Here is a 24,218-nt window from a genome sequence, read left to right on the forward strand (position 1 = left end):
CGGATTTTTTTCTAGATATCAATCAAAAAAAGGGGGCAAAAGAAAATGTTCTATAACGAGCGAGTGTTGAACCCACCCTGCGCCACACGACTTGGTGTCTTCTGAGCTCAGCGGCTCCATCCAGCAAGGAGAGCCTCGGACGCTAAGAAAACCCGGATTGTTTTCCCCCCCCTAGGATCGGGACTAATTCTGCTCGGAACCGAAAGCGCGTTTTGTCCTTTTTTTTTCTCCTATTCAGCTGATGGTGTTTATTGAGCTGCGCGCTGCTGTAGACATCTGCTGATCGTCGGGACTTCACCAGACACTCTTTCGTTTTTACTTCCCACCGTGTGGCTTTTTTGTGTGTGTGTGTCCGCTCCGCCATGTTGTAAGTGAATCAAGTTGTGACCGGGACCGAAGTGACAAGCCCCAGGAATCGGGCTCGATCAAGTACTGAGGGGCTGTAACCGCGCCGGTGACGCAGGAAAAACACCCAGAAGAAGCCTGAAGGGGGGAAATAAGAGGTTTTTTCTCTTTAGTGGCGCCGCTTTTGTTTGGTCACCGAGCACAGGTTTATGTAATCGACGACGACACCATCGCTGAAGGCTGGACGTCAGTAGAGAGGAAGTCAGATCAGATTCCTGGTGAGTTGTTAGCCGCCTAGCTCGCTGTGCTAGCGGGATTGTTAGCTTGGCTAGCGGACTAGCGTCAGCTGCTGGTTTTGGATGCAAAAGGTAACATTCGGGTTTTTATTAATTCAACTGCTGTTACTTTTCCTCTCTTTTCTTTTGGATATGTTTTTGCAAAAGCTTTGCCTGCTGTCACTAAGCTAAATGTTTTTCTACTGACCCGAATGCTCGTATAAAAAAAAGCTAGCTTCATGGTGCATTCAAAACTACTGGGACATTCCCAATTTAAAATGTTTGAATTTCTGCATCTTTTTAATTCGCTGTGTTTTTATAACCTACAACTAATCTATACAGGGGAATTGTATAATAATGGCGACCACTTTTATATCATCGCGTCCCAACCTGTCTGTGGTGAAATATGTCGTATAAGTTACAATAACTTGAGGGTTTGAAGTCTGTCACATTTCAGGAAATAGACGACTCCCCTGTCACTTTTAACATAATGTGTTCCCCTTAAATAAGTCACGCCATTTCCACACAATCGCACGGCATTTTTTTTTTATTCCATAAATGCAGAACCCCGTGAATGGTTCGGAATGTCTAGTCATATCGACCAAAAGTACTTCATATTCACAGCGACCCAATGCTAACTGCTGCTACCATTAACTAATGGGTTCGTTAGCATGTTAGCACGTCCGCCGCTCATTGTACGTTTTGCGACGCGTGAAACGACGTCGCATAACAGCGCCAGTCGGGTGTTTAATCGACATTTTTGTTAGTCGTGGATATCGTTACACATCCCTGGTGGTGGACGCGGTGTTCGGTTTGTCGGGCTCGGTCGCTTTCCACCAGAAAGGCCTGACCCTACACCGAGGCCTGTGAGTCTCTTCGGACGACAAGGCCGCTGCTTGTCTGGGTGGATCTGACTCGCATAGATATAACCAAACAGCAGGCGATAACTAACTCAACCAAATAATCGGTACTTGATAAACTATACTTCCCCGATATTTACTCGGTGTCATCGGGTTTAACCGAATGCGTGAAAAAAACGAGCCTTTTCTGCCTATTGTTGTGTGACCGAATTCTCCGTTGAGTGTTTAAACCACCGATGTTGTTGCCGGTCATGCCCAAAAGGCCGCAGTTCAACATGGTTCTTTTTGACACTATTCTTGTTGAAATATCGATGTGTTCCATTCATATAACCACTACACGACTTGCCAGTGTTTTTATAATTCTCCTTCTTTCAACCGTTCACCGATGACTTCATAGATGTTATGGCCTTTTTTGCTGTCTGTCATCCTCCATGATAAATACTCGCCCTGATAGATTAGTACAAGTTATAAGTACTTGTCAGGTGTATCCTTAACTACATATTGTCACAAGTATTATTACCCTCCATCTGTTTCACTTTTGTAACGCATGTCCTCGTCTGACTTACGCCCAATTCTTTTATGAATTGTTTGGATTATTCCACTGTTTAAATAATAGAAAGGCACATGGAACCAGATATTCTTTATATGAGGATCAATACATCCAACTGTCGTTTGTTATTACGTGTAACAATTATGTATAAGGGAACAAAACCGTAACATTCAAGTCGGGTCTCTCATACTTAAAAGTTGAATAACAATAATAAAGGCCTCAGATTGTCAGTGGAATCTAAACATCCATTTTCTTTTTCTGTATGTTTTTGATCGGGTTTGAACAACTTTTAGAAATGATCAGATACAAGTGATTTGTGTGCCTGGTCAAGGTTGCTGTCCTAGGTTATATATAGATGAACTCTTGTGCTCTCGTTCATACATGAATCCCATGTATGTTCATTCATGAGTCCCATTAGTTGCTGTGATTTATGCTTAAAAAGAAATGATCAGATGAAGTTTTGCCATCTCATTGACGTCGCTTCTGCCAAACGTTCAACACACAAGCTTCTATTTACTTTGCTATAGCTTGCATTACTTCATTCTAATCTTGTCTGGGTTTTTTAGACGTACAATTATATAATACAATGGTACATGTTTGAAATAAGCAAGTCTTGATTGGATTTACTTCCGACTTATCGTCTTTCGATCTATATAAAAGAATGGAATTCGAGTAATTTAGGCTAAAGGTATGGTCTGTTTCCTGTTGTCTAACAACATCTTACAGCAGAGCAAAACTGCTACAGAAATGGACTGACTCTATCAGCTCTTTACATGGATTTGATTTCTATAATATGCTTAATTCTGACAAGTTTTCCGACCATGTTTTTTTATACATCTATTGTTCTTTCAGTCACCGTTTAGAATGCCTTTATTATACATTTTATAATGTGTGATTATTTACTTCCGCTTACACTGTGTATTGTATAACTTAATGACATATTTGTGTTATTGGTCTAAAAAAGGGAATTGTTTTCACAGTTATATTAAAACCTTAACTTTGCATTTTTTTCAATGATCTTTATGGGCTCATTAAACAAAACCTTTTTTACTCACAATAAAGACGATGTCTTTTCAGTATAAAGCCCCAATGCTTTGCTTACATCTTTGATGTAAACATTAGGTTTGTTATTACTAGGTAGTGCTTCAATGCTTGGCTATAATCCGACTGAAGTCCACTTGTAGGTTTTTTAAAACGGTTGGATTATAACAATAAGTAAGCAAATATTAACCTTAACGTTGGAAGTAATATATTTACGTTTAACTTCATTACTACGTTGTGTCACCGTTAAACTTTTCAAGGTAATCTATTCGATATATAATGATAGGCTGACATATGATTTCCTTAAGAAATATTCTACAGTTGTTATGATGAAGCTCTAAATGTTTTGTGATTTACATTTAGGTTCTTCTAAATTCATTCTTATTGTTTATTGCCGTGAATTTTTAATTGAGTCTCTGTCTATCTGTTAACTGGCTTTTTGGTTACAGGGACTTTCATTTAAACATTATCTGAATACTAAAGATAAAAAATGTTGACTTGTACGTTTCAATCCCACTTTAGTACTATTACAAAAGGTTAATAGAAAGGTCTTCTAATTTCATTGTACCTTTTAATGACACTGAGTGTAAAAATCTAAATTATTTATTATTCAACCTTTTTGTGTTGCGCAGTCACTTGACTTAATTATCTCACACCACAGGTAACTCCCCTCCTTCTTTACAACTGCTAACATCGAGCTGCATTAAACCATTACGTACTATACGTTAGGGTTCTATTATTGCCACTCAAATATGAACATGCGTACTTTCTTTGTCAGTATATCAAGAATAAGAAATATAGATTTTTTTTTTTTGCTCCATTCCTGGTGATTGGAATAATAAAAATGCTTGAATCCTTAAAAGGTTTTTTCAAGTTTATCTATCTAAGTAATTTATTATAAAACTGTCAAAGTATCTATTTTTGTTTTTAGTATATAATTACAGTCATGGGTTAGGTACATGTCCGGCTAGTTATTTACCTGCTTAAAGGTCACTTTCAAAAGCTAGCTGAGAACAAAATGTCTGTTCATTTAGCGATCTGTTATAAAGCAAAATTAAATGTAAACTTATTTGTTTTCTGCACATTTAGACATGTGTGATAATTCTGTGAAGAGAGAAGAATCAACGTTATATTGCCACACCCAGCATCTGAGCAAGTTATATTTTATGAGTTTATTGACCCTAAGAACATTTATTGGCTCCTTATCAATAATGAAGTCTACAGACCAAAGAGTGTTGTGTCCTCTTCATGATCATATGAGACGCAGTGTCATACGTTCTTCCTTACTTTACCAGCTATTGCTGACAAACTAAATATTTGATGGTGTCGGCACATTTGCCCTTTTCACATTGTCTACATAATTTTCCTTCTGACCTTATAATTGCTCTTTGATATTTTCTCTTTCTCCTATTTCACCTACGACATCAATTATTTTCTCTTCTTTCCAAATTCCATTTAAAAATCTCTTCTAGCAAGAATATGTGGTGAAATATCAAAGCATGATAACAGGATTTTAATATTTAATTTCTATTAAATTGGTGGACATAAAACCCGGACGCGGCCTTGTGGTTATTGTAACTATTATTTCTATGTTCCTTCTTTAGTCTTTCAAAAAACTGCTTCTAGGTTGATCTATAGCCTTTAAAGAAAATTAATTCATACACCGTGTCCTTCATTTTTAATACATTATAGTATGAGATTTTTGTTCACATGAATTATGAAAAACATACTTTTAATGTAATCTTCCTCCAAAACATTATAGCTATTAAATTCTTGAATTGTTGACTTTTATTTAAAAGTGTATTGTCGCTTTACTGTTTCATTTGCTGGCGTTTTGACATTAATGAGTTCCATTACGGTCCAGAAATAGGGTTGGGTTCATTTAACCCACCAAGATAAGGTCGGTAATGGAATCGAGCTAATTCTCCAGAACAGAATATTCATCAGGGAACGATAATGTCATCTTCTTGCAATGAACAAATGTTATTCTGCATCAATATGTAATTGAATTTTAGCATCATTTGTGAAACTGATTCAACACGGAAAAAACATTTGTTTTGGTGGGTGTTCTGGGCAAAAAATACCCGGCCAGTGCGGGTCGTTCAAATGCCAGTATTGACTCAGCCTCTGCCCATTTACTTGTATTGATTATTATTTAGAGCAATTAACTTTGACAATGAAACTAATAGATTTCTTTTTAGCGACCTTAAAACCTGATTACATTTTTTTTAAAGTTGATTCTTAGTTTTTCTTAATTGTAATTCTAGGCTTGGATGAAAATGTACCTTCATAGGGGGGTTCGCCCTCCAGAGCCCAGTTGTGTTATTGATCTTGCTAATGGCCTTCAGCTGGTGAACCTACATAATGGTCGGAACATTATTAATCCCAATTAATCCCACGTTCCACTGTTTATCCCGGTCGCTTCTGTAATGTGCGCTCAAAGCATTAGCCTCTGACGATTTTAGTCTAGTTTTTCAAATGATAAGAAACTGTTTTTTAGAAAACTGTGTTGGTCAAATGGACTTGTTTTTTGACATAACTCTTTATTTGGATTCGGAAAAAATGGTCTTTCACCGAAAGGGTATTTTGCATTCGAATCAAAATAAATTGTCTATTTACTGGATTCTGAACACAACACAGGAATTGAATTAAATACAAATGAAAATAAATAAGATAAATTTGCTATGAATCAAATAAGACACTCTTAATTAAAGTGGACATGTACAAGTGAACTATAAAGATGTTATAACTTTGAACGTCCGTTTGATGGGACGGTTCCTGAGACTTGTCTTCTGTCCCCCCACAGGTTATGCAATGGTCTCAGCGGCACGTCCAGATCCTCAGGTGCTTGTGTCCCTCTCTCGTCTGTCCGGGCTCTCTTCCCTCTGCTCTACAGCTGAGGTGGCTGTGATTTCCCTCCTAGTCAGTGCTCCCTAAGAGGCCAAGATTGCCAAGATCTGCCCCGTGGCGAGCATGACGGCCACCACGCGTGGCTCTCCAGTGGGGGGCAATGACAGTCAGGGCCAGGGACAGGCTCCTGATGCTCAAAGCCAACCACCATTGCCACAGAACCAGGTGAGCGTTTTGAATTGTCACTTTTAAAGCAACTTCTCCTTCCTTTGAGCTGCCTCAGGCATTATTTTTAAACTCTACATGACGTGTTGTTGCACCTTTTTTGTCTTTAAATAGGAGTTTATAAGGGTGATGTGACGGCTCATTTATGGAAGTAAATCTGTGACAGAGGAATATAGAAGGGTTTCATTGAACATTTCAAATGTTTAAACCTTTAGTGTTTATTGACATTTTGTTTAAATTTAAACATTTTTTTTAAATAACTTTTATATTAAAGGATTTAATTGTTTTTATTGAAATAGAAATTTGTAAATTGAAAGGTTGAATTTGGATGGACACATAGTTTGATCATTTTTAATAACAATAAATCTTCCAAATTCAATATTTTATATTCACTGTATAAGGTCCAAAAATGTTTTTATTTTAATATTATTATTCTTAAAAATAAAAAAGTATTTTCTAATGCCTAGCCTTATAAATTCAATATAAAATGTTATCTACATATATATGTGTATAATATTGTCAACATTTCTTATTGAATTTAAAGGATAAGGAATTGAAAAATATTGAACTTAGATTATTTCTTTTTTAATTATTGGAATTGAAATGTAAAACTTTGTTAAGTTAAATTCAACCATTGAATATATAGATGACACTGATCTATACTCATTCCACACCTGCACCCACAGTGAAGGCATCACTTTATCAGTAAAATATATGATGTGGAAAAACATCTGTGTAATGTTCTTGTGTGGTAGCATCTAAATAAACCTGACAATTGTTTCCGTTGTCGGCCTGCCGTGATGTAGTCGTGTGATAAACTTAACTCAAAACAGAAACTGAAACTATGACTACAAACTGAAAACATTTGTTGGGTAACGACCCAGGACTTAAGTAATCCAAACGACATTTATTATTTATTATTTTATTGACTTAGACGGGTCAGTCGGTCAGTAACACATTCATGGTACCTAAGCTTACGCAGATGCCCATAGGGATGAAAAGAGCGAGCGGAAAAGAGGCAGAAGGAGCGAAGACATCAATGAACAGTGCCTCCTGAGTGATGGATAAAGGACGTGTGTGTGTGTGTGTGTGTGTGTGTGTGTGTGTGTGTGTGTGTGTGTGTGTGTGTGTTGTGTGTATCTGTGAACGTGTGCATGTGCAGGCATGTGTTGATGAGCTGTGGTGAGACGTGAGAAGCAAGCTGCCTATATAGGTCAGCCAAGCAGAAGGTTTCCTCTCCACACACCCCCACATTTCGGTTCTTTTTCTTACGCACATCTCTGTAGCGTGTGCATCAGTCACACACGGTACATCAGGCCAATAAAGCCATGGACGTATACGACTATTGGCGTAAAAAAAAAAGTTTGATCCAAAATGCTACGATAAAGCATCAATGGATCGCTTGACTTTCATCTCAGTGACATTAAGTCTTTATGCCTTTCAGCGTCGCTTAATGTCCACTCTTCTCTGCAAGGAGATTTGTATCTTGTAGCATGAACGGTAGCATATTGGTTTTTTTTTGTGTATGGCACACAGGTCTGTGTAGACGACCATTTACATTCAACAAATGCCACTTCTTTAGATGATGAAAATGAAGACACTATTCTAGCTAGGATTAATCTAATGTCATCAATGTTGGATGTCTCGGTTATGTTGTTGCTCATATTTGTGTAACGGTCTTCCAAACCTTTGTTTAGACTTTTGAAATGGCATGCTAACGTTAGATTGTACGAAAAACAGGTTGATTTTGTAGATCAATCGACTCTCTTGTCAACAGCTGCAAGCCTAAAAAAAAAAGTTGTCCATAGACCAGCTTTTTGTTTTGGTCCATCAGCAATAGAAGTTCCATTTAGTCAAAACTGACATTTTTGGGAGCCATAATCAAATTGAAATCTAAATACATTTACGACTAACATTAAACAAATAATAAGATTGTAACAGTATTTAGAGATTTGCTTCCGTTTTGAATCAGGGATGGACTTGTTAGTTTGGATGAATCGATCTTGAGAATGAAACGAAGTTTCAATCAAACCAGGATTTTTTTTATAGCTTTTGATTTTAAGTTGCTGTTTTACTTCTAATTATAAATGTCACAAACAAGGCTTAAGGTGGAGACTGTGGTTAATTTCGACGCCTTCTTGGCGATTGGGAAAGGCCATAACCTGAGAGTGAGTCAATAGTTGGACTCTGCCCTGTCAGCGATTGAGATTATCAACATAATCTCCTATAGTTGACTCATGGAACCTTGATTGTTTTTTATCCTAAATCTAATGACGACCAGTATAGTCAATAAGTTGACTTGGTGTCAAGACTCGGTTATAGATATGCTTGTATTGCTATTAATACTATGTTGTATATGTGTCTAGATATTGATGATTCGATTCACTGCCTCCCCTAATGCATTTATTTTCCCCAGACCTCATCCCCGAACTCATCTAATGAGAACTCTCCAGTGAGCCCGCCAGATGAGCCTGGCCAAGGGGACGGGACTCATCAGCTGGAAGAGGAGGAGCCCGCCTTCCCTCACACTGACCTAGCTAAGCTAGATGATATGATCAACAGGTAACTTGTCATACTTGTATATCAGTATCAAATAACATCCGTTCCTGTACATTTAACGTTTTGTTTTGCGCATTTTGTTTTTCTTTGTCCCCAACTTTTATAAATCATCCACTGCAATAAAATCCACAGGAGAGTAATTGGCTTCTCCCCGGGAAATAAACTAACTTGGACATTCAATTCAGCTTCTCTTTAAAAAATGAATCATTGTTCAGAGAGGATAAATAAAAAATACTTCTCAGTTTCTGTGTACATGTATGATTGCTATTTCATTTTAAATACTGAAAGTGTTTCTCATTCTGGTACACATTGTTGTTTTGCAACCATTTTCTTTAACCATTCTTCTTCAGGATGATGTTTAACAATCACGATTATCATAATAAATATTTGATTTGTTTGCATATGTTGCCACATTGTAGAATATGAGAAGCAGGGTACATTTTTAAAAAGCACATACAATTAAGAAAATATAGATTAATAAATATTGAGTTGCAATGCAGCTTGGCTTTTATAGCTGTCAAGTATTAATGTTCTTAGATCTGAGGGTTCTCATAAACATTCACAATGAAAAAGTATTGGACACTCCTTGATGATGTTTTTCTTCTTCTTTGTTTACTTGCCAGGCCTCGATGGGTCGTCCCAGTTTTGCCAAAAGGGGAGTTGGAACTTCTCTTGGAAGCAGCTATAGATCTGAGTAAAAAAGGTGAGATTTGTAATTTCTATTAGTAATATACATTTTTTATTTTATTTTCGTGGTTGAGGTCAGGTCTAAGAAAATGCAAAAATAAATGTACATATTATATAAAAAGTTGTTTTACTTTGTGAAACATTAAAATCATCATTGAGGATTTTCTTGCCCTGCAGGACTGGACGTGAAGTGTGAGGCATGTCAGCGGTTTTTCCGAGACGGTCTGACCATCTCATTTACAAAGATCCTGACCGACGAGGCTGTTAGTGGTTGGAAGTTTGAAATTCACGTGAGTCTTTTGACATGCTTCCTAACATAATGGACGCATTTGTATTGGCCCATTTGAATGGAATTCAGACGTGCAAAATAACTAGGGAAAGAGTGAATGGTGTGACAGAGTAAACTAGTATCTGATTATATAAGGTTCATGTTCTCCCAAAAGTTTTGCAGTTTTACCTACAAAACTTGGACAAAATTCTGTGCGGATACATTATGAAAAACTAGGACATTATAGAATATAAAATGAACAAAACAAACAATGAAGTGAAAGAACATCATGCATCACAAATGGGACACTTTCCATTCCTCTTTCTTGTTTATTTTTTTTTCCCAGAGGTGTATCATAAATAACACACACCGGTTGGTGGAGCTATGTGTAGCCAAGCTTTCACAGGACTGGTTCCCTTTACTGGAGCTCCTGGCCATGGCCACCAACCCCCAGTGCAAGTTCCACATCTACAATGGCACACGGCCCTCGGAGACAGTACCTGCCGGAACACAGTTGGCTGACGATGAACTATACGCCAGGCCTCCAGATCCTCGCTCACCAAAGGTAATATAGTCAAGCCTGAAGTTTCCTTTCTTCGCCCTCCTATGCATTGTGTTTTTCCATCTCTGTCTTTGAATTATTTAACTACTATAAGAACAAGGACACAGTCATGTCTGACTTTCCCTTTTAGGCCTGCTCAGAGGTAAAGATTAAAAGATTAAAACTTATGTTTTCTAATTAGCCTTGTAGAATATAAAGAAATAATTTAATACATTTCTCTGTGTATAAGTGAAGAATGATGTGTGGGCATGTGTCACTATCGACATAAATGCAGCACCATTTTTTTCTCAGTTCCTTCTGGATAAACATTTAGAGCAAAATCACAAGATTGTATTTTTTTGGAACCGACCAAAATGCTTTGGTAGAACATAGTAACAAGCTTCGGCTTTCTGTACTAATGCGCGATCAAACTAAATATAATTGTCGCTTTTTCTAAAGTAACAAAGGAAGTGTAAATCATAATCATTTGTCACTTTATTATTTGAATTTCTGTAAGAAAACAACTTGGAGAGGAAATTTACCAAAGCTTAAAAATTAAACTCAAGGTTTGTTCTACTTGTAATTCATCATCTTATTATCTTTTCGCAAGAATTTGTCTCGTAAATTGTTTCGAAAAAGTATTGATCAGGAACTGTTATCATTACCGGTATTGAATATTTCGATCAATACCCAGCCTTAGTTTAAAAGAGGATGATAAACCGGTGATGTCACATGTTTTTCTTTTAAATTGATTTATGTGTTATCATGGCTTTAATGTCACTGAAGCTGCTTTTTAGACTTTTCTACACTGCAACAAAAATGTGTAGTCAATAAAGGCAACAGAGGATTCTTGAAAAAAAAAAAAAATGCTTGTTTTTTTATATGGTTTCATAATTGGAATTTAAAGATCTTAGAATATATTGGGCCCGACTTCCAAACGGATGCATCATTGGTCTAAGAGGTTTTAGAAAGACATCGACTGACTGGCCGACAAAATATTCAATTAGTTATAGTTGAAACTATTTTCTGGAAGAAATATACAGAAGTCTATCTCAGAGTAAGAAATCAATATGTCATAAATAAGATATCAGAAACATGGCCCAGATCCACCTGTCGAGCCCAGTGTCACATGAGATCATGGGCTGCAGAATACAGAGAGTAGTGCGTGTTATATTTGTGAGTACTTGCTTGTTGTCGCTGTTGCACGAAATGTTGAGTCTTCAGACTGACGGAAACATTACAGTGAACAGACCAGAGATTCAGAATAGGATTATGGTTTTCACACCAGTGTTATTTATATCACAACATCGGTGAGAAAATGGATATTATTTTGACTCCTTTTAGGAAAGGTCTCACCTGGAGTACACGTTACAGTCTATGTAATTTAAAGGTCATTTTCATTTAAAATATAGTTCATTTTTTAGACGTACTTCTCCGACCTCGGGGAACAATGTGTTCAACACTTGTAAACCTGTTTACTCATGTGATGTCTTGTTGTTTACAGGGCTGGCTGGTGGACTTGATAAACAAATTTGGCACGTTAAACGGGTTTCAAATGTTGCACGATCGCTTCATGAGTGGCCAAGCACTGAACGTCCAGATCATCGCTGCACTTATCAAGTAAGACGCAATAAAATACAATTCTGAATACCAAGCGAAATGAGTTTCCCTAACATGTCTGGCCTCTTGTTTTTGTTTCTCCTCAGGCCCTTTGGCCAGTGTTACGAGTTCCTCACCTTGCACACAGTAAAGAAGTACTTCCTCCCAGTCATCGAAATGGTCCCTCAGTTTCTAGAGAACCTCACGGACGAGGAGCTCAAGAAAGAGGCCAAGAATGAAGCCAAAAACGACGCACTGTCCATGATAATCAAGTCTCTGAAGAATCTGGCTTCTCGTGTGCCAGGGCAGGAGGAGACTGTGAAGAATTTAGAAATTTTTAGGTTAAAAATGATTCTTAGGTAAGTTTTGGTCATCTTAACCTCAGGAAACTTTTCGTGTGTATTTAATTTCATTTAATAAAGTGCAAAACAATCAAGTTTTGACCTAAGACCAGAAACGGCAAAATTAAATTGGTTGATTTTTAAGAAAACTAATGTTTTTCTTCTCTGCAGGTTATTGCAAATTTCTTCTTTTAACGGCAAAATGAATGCACTTAATGAAGTAAACAAGGTGATCTCCAGTGTGTCCTACTACACTCACCGACATAACCCTGAGGAGGAGGAGTGGCTGACGGCAGAGCGCATGGCGGTGAGCTCAACTCGTGTCGGCTGATTCAACATCTCGCAAGATCTTAATCGCTTAATATTTTCACCTTTTAAACCTCAGGAGTGGATCCAGCAGAACCACATCCTCTCCATCGTCCTGAGGGACAGTCTGCATCAGCCGCAGTATGTTGAGAAACTGGAGAAGATCCTTCGCTTCGTTATCAAAGAAAAAGCTCTTACAATGCAGGATCTGGACAACATCTGGGCAGCCCAGGTATAACACACATTCACACGTCCCACTGAAATGATGATAGCATGTGTTGACCCAACTAGAAATGAGTGACTGCATAAGTCGTGAAGCGTAGAAGAAAAAATAATTAATACAAAGGCCAAAGATCAGAAAACCAATAAAAAAAACGGGCAGAATTTTCCGAACCACAGACTTAACAAAGCTTGACTTGGAGGAATGGAAGTCTTGAACCCCCAAGGAAAACCAAACAAACAGTGTTGAGGAAGACTAAAAAAGATGACTAAGGGCATCAGAACCCCAGAAGCGACCTACCAAGAGACGGAAAATGCAAATACCCTTGGGTGGAAAACCCACATTTTAGTTATTAGTGAACCCTCAAGGTAGCAGGCCATTTACCAAAGGACGGAAGATGTGACATACTTGACTAAACTAATCCTGATACAACCTCAAGCCTTTTCAAAATTCTAGCAGAGTTTTCATTAAAATCAGAATAAATAGACTTGGAAATGAGGGATTGTGCTGACATAACAATTTGGTATTTTATAAATAATTCACATTCCACCCCAGTCAACTTTTTCTCATGACTTTTTTTCAATAACCATTGGGTTTTAAGTGCATTCATTTGAGTGATTTTTCGGGTTTGTTAAGTTATTTGTTGAACTTTGTGCTTGTGCTAAGTAGTTTCCTAATGGATTGAGGTTTATCTTTGTCTCGCTGATTGTTTGCAGGCTGGAAAGCACGAAGCCATCGTAAAAAATGTCCACGACCTCTTGGCCAAACTGGCCTGGGACTTCTCCCCCGAACAGCTTGATCATCTTTTCGACTGTTTCAAAGTAAGTTGAAATGGACCTCATTAATCCTCCAGAAAAGGTGTTTTGACGGAACATCAAGTACACTAACGCCTCTAAAACAGTGCCTAGTGGTTTCTACAGAGATTAAAGCAAGAATGAAGTTTCTATGGCTCAACATGGGATGTGCTTTATGTAGCTTTTTATTTTTCAATGAATTTGGGAAGAGGGAGAGTCATTTTTTCAGCTTGACTGGCCAGTATTTTCTTCTTAAGTGAAGTGGCCTTCATTGTTTGGAGAAAATGTGAAATGGAATAAACAAATGTTCTGAAAGATGTGGTTCAATTGAAAGCCGCACTGGCTTTTGCATCATTTGTTAGGCCATGTCTAGGCTTTTATATCATTGCAACATCTTTATAGAAGGAAAAATGGATTGAATACAATATATCTGTCTATCTGGTTTGAGCATGACTGGAAAAATATAATCACATTTTCTGTTGCAGACGTTGATTATAATGGCAGGGCTATAACATTCCAAAGGTTTCACTGATGTATTTGGGTTCTATCTGAAGTATGGTTCTTAAAAACATTGTTACAAAAGCACACAAAGCTATTTGGATAATTGCGGTGACATTGGAGAATCCGAGGGTCAATTAAATTTAAAAGAAAGTGACGTAAGGGAACATCAGGAATATTTTCAATTCCTTCGAGGATGGTAACTTACATTTTTTCCTTTTTTTCCTTTTTCTTCAACTTTTTTAAAAATTTACATTATTAAATGGGTAATTACTTAACATTTTGTATCAATTATGAATTATATTATACTTAATTATGCTGTTGGCTTTTGTTTATTGTGAACAGTAAAAGAAAATATTTAAAAGTAAAAGAAATGTGAATAAGTTATTTATTTTTCTTTAATTGTGATTTGTTCTTTGATACAAAAGGTGGTTTTTTGCACATCTACTCATGCTGAAAGTTTCCTTAATGACTCTTTCTTGTTAAGCAAGATGACGTGTAATTAAAGGATCATAAAAATATGCTGAAGGATCTCGTCATGTCTGACCTGATTCCTCCTTTTATAACCGGTCTGGATTTGATTCATTATTTTCCTTCGCCCCCAAAAGGCAAGCTGGACCAACGCCAGCAAGAAGCAGCGGGAAAAACTGCTGGAACTGATCCGGCGCCTGGCCGAGGACGACAAGGATGGGGTGATGGCCCACAAGGTCCTAAACCTGCTGTGGAACTTGGCACACAGTGACGACGTGCCTGTGGACATCATGGACCAAGCTCTGAGCGCTCATATTAAAATCCTGGACTACAGTTGCTCACAAGTACGTCTTAAGTCTAGACGTGGGTAAAAGCTGTGGAAAATGGCAAATTGGTAAACGTTGTGTTTCGCTTTCCAGGATAGAGACACACAAAAGATCCAGTGGATCGACCGTTTCATAGAGGAGCTGCGAACCAACGACAAGTGGGTGATCCCTGCCTTGAAGCAAATCAGGGAAATCTGTAGCCTCTTTGGAGAAGCCCCTCAAAACCTCAGGTAAGATTCAAAGATCCATTCCTGAGTCTTATTTTTGTTTTCCCTGTTTGATCAAGACACTAAACAAATAAGCCAATGATGGTTAAATATAGTGTTTGATTAGAATTTGCTATGTGACTCAGCACTTACAAATGTCTCGCTGCAAAAAATAAATGTCTGCAAGTCCCTGTAGAAAACGCCCAGTGCCTGTATACTGTTGTTTTTTCAGAAAGAAAATGCCAATTAACATGCAAACGAACTTAGCTGGGTAAGTTAAATATTAATTTACAGGGTTTTGCCCACTTCTGTGTTGTATCGAGTCTTAACTTTCTCTTCAACTTGTTTGTAACATGAACACTTTATCTTTTTTTTCTCTGGGTTTCATCTCAAATGACGGGATTTTAAATTTGACTTGTTGATTTGTTTGTGATTTAGTATTTCTTAAAGAGGACGTGTGTAAACACAATATAATGTATCACAATATAACTAGGAGAATATATTCAATCTAACTATATAAACCATTTGGAAATGTGCCTTTACGAATAACTCTTTATCTGATTAATGTTTTGTTTTTGCCAAGACTGTCCAATGTTGAGTCATGAATTGTGCAGATTTGTCTAAAGCTGTAACTCAAGGCCATTAATAACTCTTCCCTTTTTAAAATATTTAATATTAATGATTCTGAAGATTTCTCAGAGAAGTTTCTGTCATGTATTCAGTAAATAGAAGTTATTATCTTCAGTTTGGCAGAAGATGAATGGAAAGATATTGTATAATTATTTGTTTTCTTTTTATAGATCACAGATATAGCCGTATTTAAGGTTTCTGTTTCAAATATAAAATAGGAATATGAAGAGGGCTTAACAATGCATGGACATTTGTCACACAGATAATCTAGAGTTTCCCATTATTGTTGGTCTGTGTTTAATGGAATTCTTAAGTGATTTGATTTTGATCTAAATGTCCTAATTATGTTTCTTTATCACAATCATGAAACTTCAATTAAGAATCCAATCATATTGTTCAATATATTTTCAAGTTGATGAAACATTAAAATAAGGACCCATCATTGATAATTGACTCCTTTGAATAGTGGGGGATGTAAAAAGATGACGACACTGTGTATCAACGTATACATATTTCTGTGTTTATTGACGTAGACACTTGGTTGTCTGTAAAAACACCCGCATTTAAATGGGACCTTGTGGCATAAAGACTAGTATGTTTAGCTGTTCACTGTACTGCTTGTTTTTTAACCTTCATTTTTCTCTGTTAACAACCATTTTAATTGTGGCATTTTTAATGAAATGGAGGGTGTCGTTTAGATTAGGTCTTTGAGATGGAGCCCATTCCTTCTTGATCCGGCTTCTTTCAGATCAAATGATTAAATTCAAGATATCAAAGGTGTTTCGTGCCTTGGACCCATTGACTCTCACATCAGGGAAGGTTTGGGCTACAGTGCGTTTTTATGATGTACATCGATGACCCCTGTGTTGTCCCTCGTAATACTCCAGAGATTTAAGGGAATTGTTCAAGTTGGATGCAAGGCAGGAAATGACCTCTGTTGATATTGCTTCACCTGCGGGTCACTGTACAAGGGCGTCTAATGATGCTACAAGAAACACAATCACAAGTGATGTTTCAAGTAATCAAGAAGTTACTTAAAGTCAGTTACTATCTGTTCTCGCTCTTTCTTCCAGCTTTACTTTCAAGTCTTCTTTGGTTTCATCTCCCTACATCAACTTCTCCCTCTGCTTTTTTTTCTTCTCCCCAGTCAATCCCAGAGAAGTCCTCATGTGTTTTACCGCCATGACCTGATCAATCAGCTGCAAAATAACCATTCCCTGGTCACGCTGGTGGCTGAGAATCTCTCCGCCTACATGGAGACAATGAGGCAGTTCTCTAAAGGTTGGTTATGATCTCTAAGTTGTTAATTTCCTGGTCGCTGCGTGACCTAAATTTGTCTGCTTGTATAATTTTATAGAAGAGCAAGCAGAGTTTGACCCGCAGACGGTCAGACCAGGAAGCCGCTACAGCCACGTCCAGGAAGTGCAAGAGCGACTCAACTTCCTGAGGTGAAGCACGTCATGATTATATGATACATTATATGATTATATGATGCTAACTCTATAATGGGTCATCGAATAAAAATATGCAGTAAAACCTTCCGCTTAGAGGAGGACATTTGTTGGAAAAAATGATGATAATGTGACAAAATGTACCCATTTTATTTATATTTATTTCACATTTTGAATTAATAGTTGATTGATTGTTAGTATAGTTGTTTTTTCCTCCACTGACATTTGAGTTTTACGTTGGCAGGAAACAGCCCTAAATGGCCCTTTAAACTACTAAGTTAATTTAAGTGGTGGAACTTTATTTTACCTAAAAAAATCTCCTCCGTGTTTTCTGTTTTATTCTCAAAATAAAATAATTATGGGTTATTGTCTTTTCTCAACTTGTTCAGTTTATTCAGTTGAGTGAATAATCCCCTCCTTTTATTTTGAAGGTTCCTCCTAAAAGACGGTCAGCTATGGCTGTGTGCCCCCCAGGCCAAGCAGATCTGGAAGTGCCTGGCAGAGAATGCCGTGTTTCTCTGCGACCGTGAGGCCTGCTTCAAATGGTATCAGTTGAGTTGTTTATTTAATTGATCAACTCAAATGAAACTCGTTTGTAAGTGGTTCTGTTCGTCCGTCTCAGGTACTCCAAACTGATGGGGGACGAGCCGGACCTGGACCCAGACATCAACAAGGACTTTTTCGAGAACAACGTGCTGCAGCTGGACCCGTCTTTACTGACCGAGAACGGCATGAAGTGCTTTGAGAGATTCTTCAAGGCGGTCAACTGCAGGGAGGGCAAGCTGGTAGCCAAGCGCAGGGCCTACATGATGGATGACCTGGAACTCATAGGCCTGGACTACCTCTGGAGGGTGAGAGGATACGTTTCATATGTAGAAAAATGTTTCAGTGGATTCTTTTTTTTTAATCTTTTGACACTGTGCTTGTCTCGTCACCAGGTGGTCATTCAGGGAAGCGATGACATTGCCAGTCGAGCCATTGACCTGCTTAAGGAGATCTATACCAATCTTGGACCAAAATTACAAGTCAATCAGGTGCGTTCATGTTTCTGTTTGTGGAAGAGCTTGTCAATCAAATCAATTACGATCAAAATAAATGCTTATTTCCAAAACACTATTAGCTTGTTTGTCCACTGATCAGAGGTTTGAGCTTTATGAGAATGAAAGTATGTCAGTGCTATTATTATTGATTGGTTGAATTTATCATCTCAAATGTTGACACCAAATGCTTATATTAAATGTTTTTTAATAATATAATATAATATATTAATATAATCATTTGTGTATTTAAAAGTTGTCTGGAAAAATTAATTAATTAAATTAATCAATTCATTCACAATTTATTTTCTTTTATAGCCATATTGTGTGATTATCTTATTCTGAATTCAAAACTGCATTTTCTAAATTCAATATTTTTTAACTGGTATTTTTTTTAAATTAAATTAAAAAATATTGGTTTAATAGTGCCGCCAAACAATATCAAAAGAGTACCAAGCTACTTGATCTAACTTTCAGCCAATCATGTTACGCGTAGAGGATCATGTGACGATGTAGAAGCGCTGGCTTTTTAGAGGATATATCATGTTGGTTTTTATAATGAAGTTAAAAGGCTACACATTTTTTTTTAAAAAGTGTATATATATATATATATATATATATACTGTATATTAAATGCATAAGATGTGTTTTTAATGATTGGAATTGAAATGTCAAACTCGGTAAAAAAAACAACAACAAATAAACGAGACAAATTATGTATATTTTAAGATATTGATAGTAATTCAATGCTTAAATAAAAAAAAAAAATTCAATGCTCTATCTCTGTATTGATGTTGTATAAAATGTTAAATGTTTTCCTTGTAGGTGGAAATACATGAAGATTTCATCCAGTCATGTTTCGACCGACTAAAAGCCTCCTATGACACGTTGTGCGTGTTGGACGGAGACAAGGACAGCATTAACTGTGCCCGTCAGGAGGCCATCCGCATGGTCCGAGTCCTCACCGTGCTGAAGGAATACATCAATGAGTGTGACAGCGACTATCACGAGGAGAGGACCATCTTGCCCATGTCCAGGTGCGGCAGAATCTTCAGTTCGTGACACAAGGAAAAGGGAAGCGTTGACTCAAATGTCCAATTCCTTCGTTTCTCCCACAGAGCCTTCAGAGGAAAACATATCACTTTGATCATAAGATTCCCCAACCAGGGTCGGCAGGTGGACGACCTGGACATCTGGTCGCACACCAATGACACAATCGGCTCAGTCCGGCGTGGTATCTTAAACCGCATCAAGGCAAACGCCGCCCATACGAAGATCGAGCTTTTTATTGGAGGGGAAGTGGTGGACCCCGCTGATGACAGGAAGCTGATTGGACAGCTCAATTTAAAGGACAAAACGGTAATTTATAGTTTTCTTTTCATTAATTCAAGCAAGTTATCATTAATCAGTGGATCTGTCTCTAACAAGCATTTATACAGAATATATCCTGAAAGAAGCTGCACATATATCTTTCATTTCCGTCTCCATTGAACCGTGTATATAAATGTTTGTATATGTCACTATATATTTGATATAGCCTTAAAGGTGGCTACAGGATATTATTTTTTTTACCCGTTTAGGTTTTTACTGTCTCAATATTGACAGTATCTCAATTATATTAAACAAATAATTAATTATTCCTGGCTTAATGATTGAGTTTTGTTGATGTCAAACAAAAGGAACTGGTACTAATGTTTAAACCCACCTGCCAGTTATCGAGTCTACATGTCCACTGATTATTATTTAATCGAAAGTATTTGTATTTCGGTTATCACTGTTACCACTTACACTGATGTTCTTCTGTGCAGCTTATCACGGCCAAACTGACCCAGGTGGGTACCAATATGCCCTCAAGCCCCGACAGTTCTTCTGACTCCTCAACCGGCTCCCCTGGTAACCATGGAAACCACTATAGCGATGGGCCAAACCCTGAGGTGGAAAGCTGTCTTCCTGGTGTGGTGAGTTCACCTCAAGAGTAATATGAAACTTTACTGGCTTCAACATCACATCTTGTTATTGAATCAACAACAGTTGATAAAGATTTTTCACTTACTTTTCCTTTTTTTGTCTGTTTATAAAAATGTACCTTTTATATTACTTTTTTTTATTCAAATCCTTTCTGCACCATAGAATTTTGTTATCTTACTTGGTAACCATTTTGAACAAAAGACTGGTTCCTCAACATGTGTTTAGTAAAAAATGATTAAGCTGCCGTGACTACACAGGAAGGCTAAGAATGAAAACTTAAAATGTTTCAGTAAAAGAACATTTTTACATATTATCTCTTTTGTTTTCAGATCATGTCGCTGCATCTCCGCTACATCTCCTTCCTGTGGCAGGTAGCCGATCTGGGCTGCAACCTTAACATGCCCCTGCTCAGAGACGGAGCCCGGGTTCTCATGAAACTCATGCCTCCAGGTACAAACAAACCTCTTATTTTTAGCCTTGTTTTCGCATCTCACAGGTCGCGTTTGTTTTGCCACATCCCCTCAGACAACACGACCGTGGAGAATCTTCGAGCTGTATGTCTGGACCACGCCAAGCTCGGAGAGAACAGCCTCAGTCCTACGCTGGACTCCCGTTTCTTCGGGCCTTCACCCTCACAAGTGCTCTACCTTATTGAGGTGCGTTTTGACTCCAAATGCATTTTATTTTAAGTTTCAAAATACAGAGCAAAAAAATCTTCATCTTCCTCATTGACAATTAAGCAAATTAATAGAAAAAGAAAATCATTAAAATACAATTGTAACAATGTAAGGATCAATGCCATAATAACCATATTACATTATGAGTCATTGAGGTGTAGTCACTGAAATAATGAGAAATAATCAGAATATTTGAGTTGTTAATTAAGTACCTCATTGTTATTGAAGACCAGAAATCTCTCATTATGTTTGTTTTTACTCATGAAATGTATCCTTTTCCTCAATATTCTACTAAGTTTATCAGTTTGAAGGTGAATTGCAAATTACATTTTTTGAAATTTATTGAAAATATGCTGTAGTTTTATTTATTTAATTAGTTTGTTTGGGGTGTTTCAGTTTTAACCAGGGTCTTTAGATGGATGTCTTTTCTGCCAAGAGTATAGTTTTGAAAAAGTTTTCATCGTTGTTCTTTTCAAGAAAATCCAACTTTCCTATAATAAATGATTTAAACTCTTGTGGTATTTGTATATGTCATGAATCCACCATTAATCTTTGTGTCTTCGACCAGAATACAGAAAGGCAGCCGATCTTTGCCTGATAGATGGTTTCAGAATACTAACAAAGCGTGAAGTTCTTCTATTTTACCGTTAAATAGTATAAAGATTTCTTGTCAAGTAGATCATCTGCTATGTTATGGACTTCTTTCATTATAAAAGTCCTCCCATTGTTCATTACTGAGCCAGTTGTTAAGTTTATATAAACAATAATAAGTGTGACAGTGTTTCAAAACCGTTCTCCCCCATATAATCTTGTATAAACTGATCAAACCCCCACATGTATCTGACATGCTGCTTTGACTATCCGACAGGTGGTGTATGCTTTGCTGATGCCAGCCAGTGCCACTATGGGTGAAGACGCCAGTGACTTCCAGTACAACTTTCTGAAGAGCGGCGGGCTCCCGCTGGTGCTGAGCATGCTGACCAGGAACAACTTCCTTCCCTCCGCCGACATGGAGACGCGGCGCGGTGCTTACCTCAATGCGTTGAAGATCGCCAAACTCCTGCTGACCGCCGTGGGCTTCGGGCACGTGAAGGTGGTGGCGGAGGCCTGCCAGCCAAACGCAGATGGAAATATTCCTGTTTCTCCAGTCAGTTACCAGACACGTCTTCACCAATTTAACATGAAAACCTCTTTAATATCCTTCTATTGTATCTTCAGATTAATCAGGCCACTCATGACCAAGCTCTGGTCCTTCAGAGTGCCCTTCAGAACATCCCCAATCCTGCCTCTGAATGTATGTTGCGCAACGTAGCCATCCGTCTGGCCCAGCAGATCTCTGACGAGGTGATGACATTATCTTTTAATCCGGTCATATAATAGATGATAAGGAAATGTAACGATTAGTAAACAACCTGTTGTACTAATTGAATGCTGTCCAGTTATGTTTAACTACTGATGTGTTGATGAGGCTTCATGATAAAGTGTCTTAATTTTAAAATACCACTAGATGGCGCTCTCAGTTTGAAAATGATGCTGGGTTTCATTTAATTTGTATGTCAGAGCCAATTAGAAAAAGTGAAGAGTGCCATCTAGTGGTCTTTTAAAATGAAATAACATGAACATTTGTTTCACGAAGTCTCGTCACCTGGTTCAAGTTCCTTCACGTTCCCAATTCCTTCACTAATGACTCTGTTTTCTGACAGAACTTCTTCCAGGCTTCCAAGTACATCCCTGACATCTGTGTAATCCGAGCGGTACAGAAAATAGTCTGGGCGTCAGGATGTGGTACCGTGCAGCTCGTCTTCAGTTCTAATGAAGAAATAAGCAAGATTTATGAAAAGGTGAGCATGTTTTGTATGTGCTAAACTCTCTTTTGATGACCGAAACTGCAAGTAGAATCTCTTTTTTTTAGGACACAATAGGCGATGATGGAACCGTCTCACTTTTTTTTATTGCTTTGGTTCCAAACGGGTTTTTCTGGATTAAATGTGGTTCCAATGCAAAATGAGAGCCAACTGCTATAGTTCGCGGCTACTTCAGTTGTGGTTTCTATGCAAACAGTGTCTTTAGATCTTTATTCAGCTGATTCAAGTGATTCACAATATAAACATAGATGATCAAAAGGACTCGCTGTAAATGTATTTTTGTGTTTTCATCATCAGACAAATGCTGCCAAGGAGCCAGACGGCGAGGACGAACAAGTCTGCTGCGAAGCCTTGGAAGTGATGACTCTGTGTTTCGCCCTCATGCCCACAGCTCTGGACACCCTGAGTAAAGAGAAGGCCTGGCAAACCTTCATCATCGACTTGCTGCTTCACTGCCACAGCAGGTGAGTCCAGAATTACTTGAGTCCAAACTTGCTGGTATTTAAACTTCTTATTTTCCTCCCTCCCAGATCTGTGCGTCAGATGGCCCAGGAACAGTTTTTCCTGATGGCAACACGATGCTGTATGGGCCACCGTCCCCTCCTCTTTTTCATCACCCTCCTCTTCACTGTGCTCGGGGTGAGTTCACTTGCATGTTACAGCAACCAGGAGAGGACAGGTTATTTCTCAGAGGTGATGTTTAAGAAGCTGTTAAATTTGATTAGAAATAACACATTGTTAAAATCATATAGTTGGAAGTATACTGTATCAGTGACATCAGAATATAGTGTTTAATCATGTATATATTTATATATTATAAACAATAAATATATTGTTTATATTATATTATCTGTGTTTATATTAAAAATATAAACAATTAAATAAAAATAAATCAATAAAGTTTTACCTTACCTTACCTTATATTAAATATTTGTATTAAATTATTTGTATAGTAAAATGTTGACTTTGTTATTTTTCATAGTTGAATTTAAAAATAATGTTTTGTTTTTTTAACAGTTTGATATTCTAATAATTCCAAAATAACGTATTATCACATTTTCGAATTGAATTATTAAAATCAAAAAGAAAGTTAACTTTTCCATTTATTTATTTTTAATTTAATTATTAAAAAAAACACATTCCACCTTTTAATATAGAAATGATTGAATTCAATTATTAAATGCTTGAAAAGAGCTACAATATTTTAATAAAAAAAATTAAATTCAACCATTAGTATTTAGTGGCACTGATGTACTATATATACAGTCCAAAGTAGTCTAATTATATTGGTGTGGAAAAGTTTTGTAACTCATTAGAGGAAAGACTGAAATACCTAAATGATCTAAATAAAAGTAATTAACAAATACAGTTGATTGAAATGTTTGTCTTCTATTAACAAAAATAAAATGTTATCTTATGACCAGACCACGGCCAAGGAGCGAGCCAAACACGCGGGAGACTACTTCACGTTGCTCCGGCATCTTCTCAACTACGCCTACAACAGCAACATCAACCTGCCAAACGCAGAGGTTCTGCTCAACAATGAGATCGATTGGCTGAAGCGAATACGAGTAAGTAGATCTTGTGTTTTTAACCGTCTTCTTGTTTTTAATCAAAACCTTGTGCTC

General features: G+C 37.4%; 1 protein-coding gene across 8 annotated transcripts in view; it reads left to right on the plus strand.

Moving 5' to 3' along the window:
- Positions 1–277: 277 nt before the first annotated feature.
- Positions 278–24,218, plus strand: part of usp9 (ubiquitin specific peptidase 9) — a 38,315-nt gene continuing 14,374 nt past the window's right edge. For 3 of the 8 annotated variants that reach the window (XM_087804426.1, XM_087804427.1, XM_087804428.1), the window contains exons 1-30: positions 278–623; positions 5,878–6,146; positions 8,563–8,708; positions 9,329–9,408; positions 9,570–9,682; positions 10,007–10,225; positions 11,706–11,821; positions 11,908–12,159; positions 12,313–12,448; positions 12,527–12,679; positions 13,384–13,488; positions 14,568–14,774; positions 14,850–14,986; positions 15,195–15,233; positions 16,740–16,873; positions 16,950–17,040; positions 17,475–17,588; positions 17,666–17,894; positions 17,982–18,077; positions 18,906–19,117; positions 19,199–19,439; positions 19,889–20,038; positions 20,378–20,498; positions 20,574–20,704; positions 21,594–21,872; positions 21,944–22,069; positions 22,429–22,566; positions 22,888–23,054; positions 23,121–23,229; positions 24,015–24,161. In XM_087804426.1, coding sequence (XP_087660552.1) covers positions 6,045–6,146; positions 8,563–8,708; positions 9,329–9,408; positions 9,570–9,682; positions 10,007–10,225; positions 11,706–11,821; positions 11,908–12,159; positions 12,313–12,448; positions 12,527–12,679; positions 13,384–13,488; positions 14,568–14,774; positions 14,850–14,986; positions 15,195–15,233; positions 16,740–16,873; positions 16,950–17,040; positions 17,475–17,588; positions 17,666–17,894; positions 17,982–18,077; positions 18,906–19,117; positions 19,199–19,439; positions 19,889–20,038; positions 20,378–20,498; positions 20,574–20,704; positions 21,594–21,872; positions 21,944–22,069; positions 22,429–22,566; positions 22,888–23,054; positions 23,121–23,229; positions 24,015–24,161 — 4,290 coding nt within the window. In that variant the 5' untranslated portion in view covers positions 278–623; positions 5,878–6,044. Of the gene's footprint in view, positions 714–5,877; positions 6,147–8,562; positions 8,709–9,328; positions 9,409–9,569; positions 9,683–10,006; positions 10,226–11,705; positions 11,822–11,907; positions 12,160–12,312; positions 12,449–12,526; positions 12,680–13,383; positions 13,489–14,567; positions 14,775–14,849; positions 14,987–15,194; positions 15,234–16,739; positions 16,874–16,949; positions 17,041–17,474; positions 17,589–17,665; positions 17,895–17,981; positions 18,078–18,905; positions 19,118–19,198; positions 19,440–19,888; positions 20,039–20,377; positions 20,499–20,573; positions 20,705–21,593; positions 21,873–21,943; positions 22,070–22,428; positions 22,567–22,887; positions 23,055–23,120; positions 23,230–24,014; positions 24,162–24,218 lie in introns of all 8 variants that reach the window. The other 5 variants (XM_087804429.1, XM_087804430.1, XM_087804425.1 and 2 more) reach the window with 4 other exon arrangements.

The sequence above is a fragment of the Callionymus lyra genome, chromosome 12, assembly GCF_982586985.1.
Source record: "Callionymus lyra chromosome 12, fCalLyr1.hap1.1, whole genome shotgun sequence".
Classification (NCBI taxonomy): domain Eukaryota; kingdom Metazoa; phylum Chordata; class Actinopteri; order Syngnathiformes; family Callionymidae; genus Callionymus; species Callionymus lyra.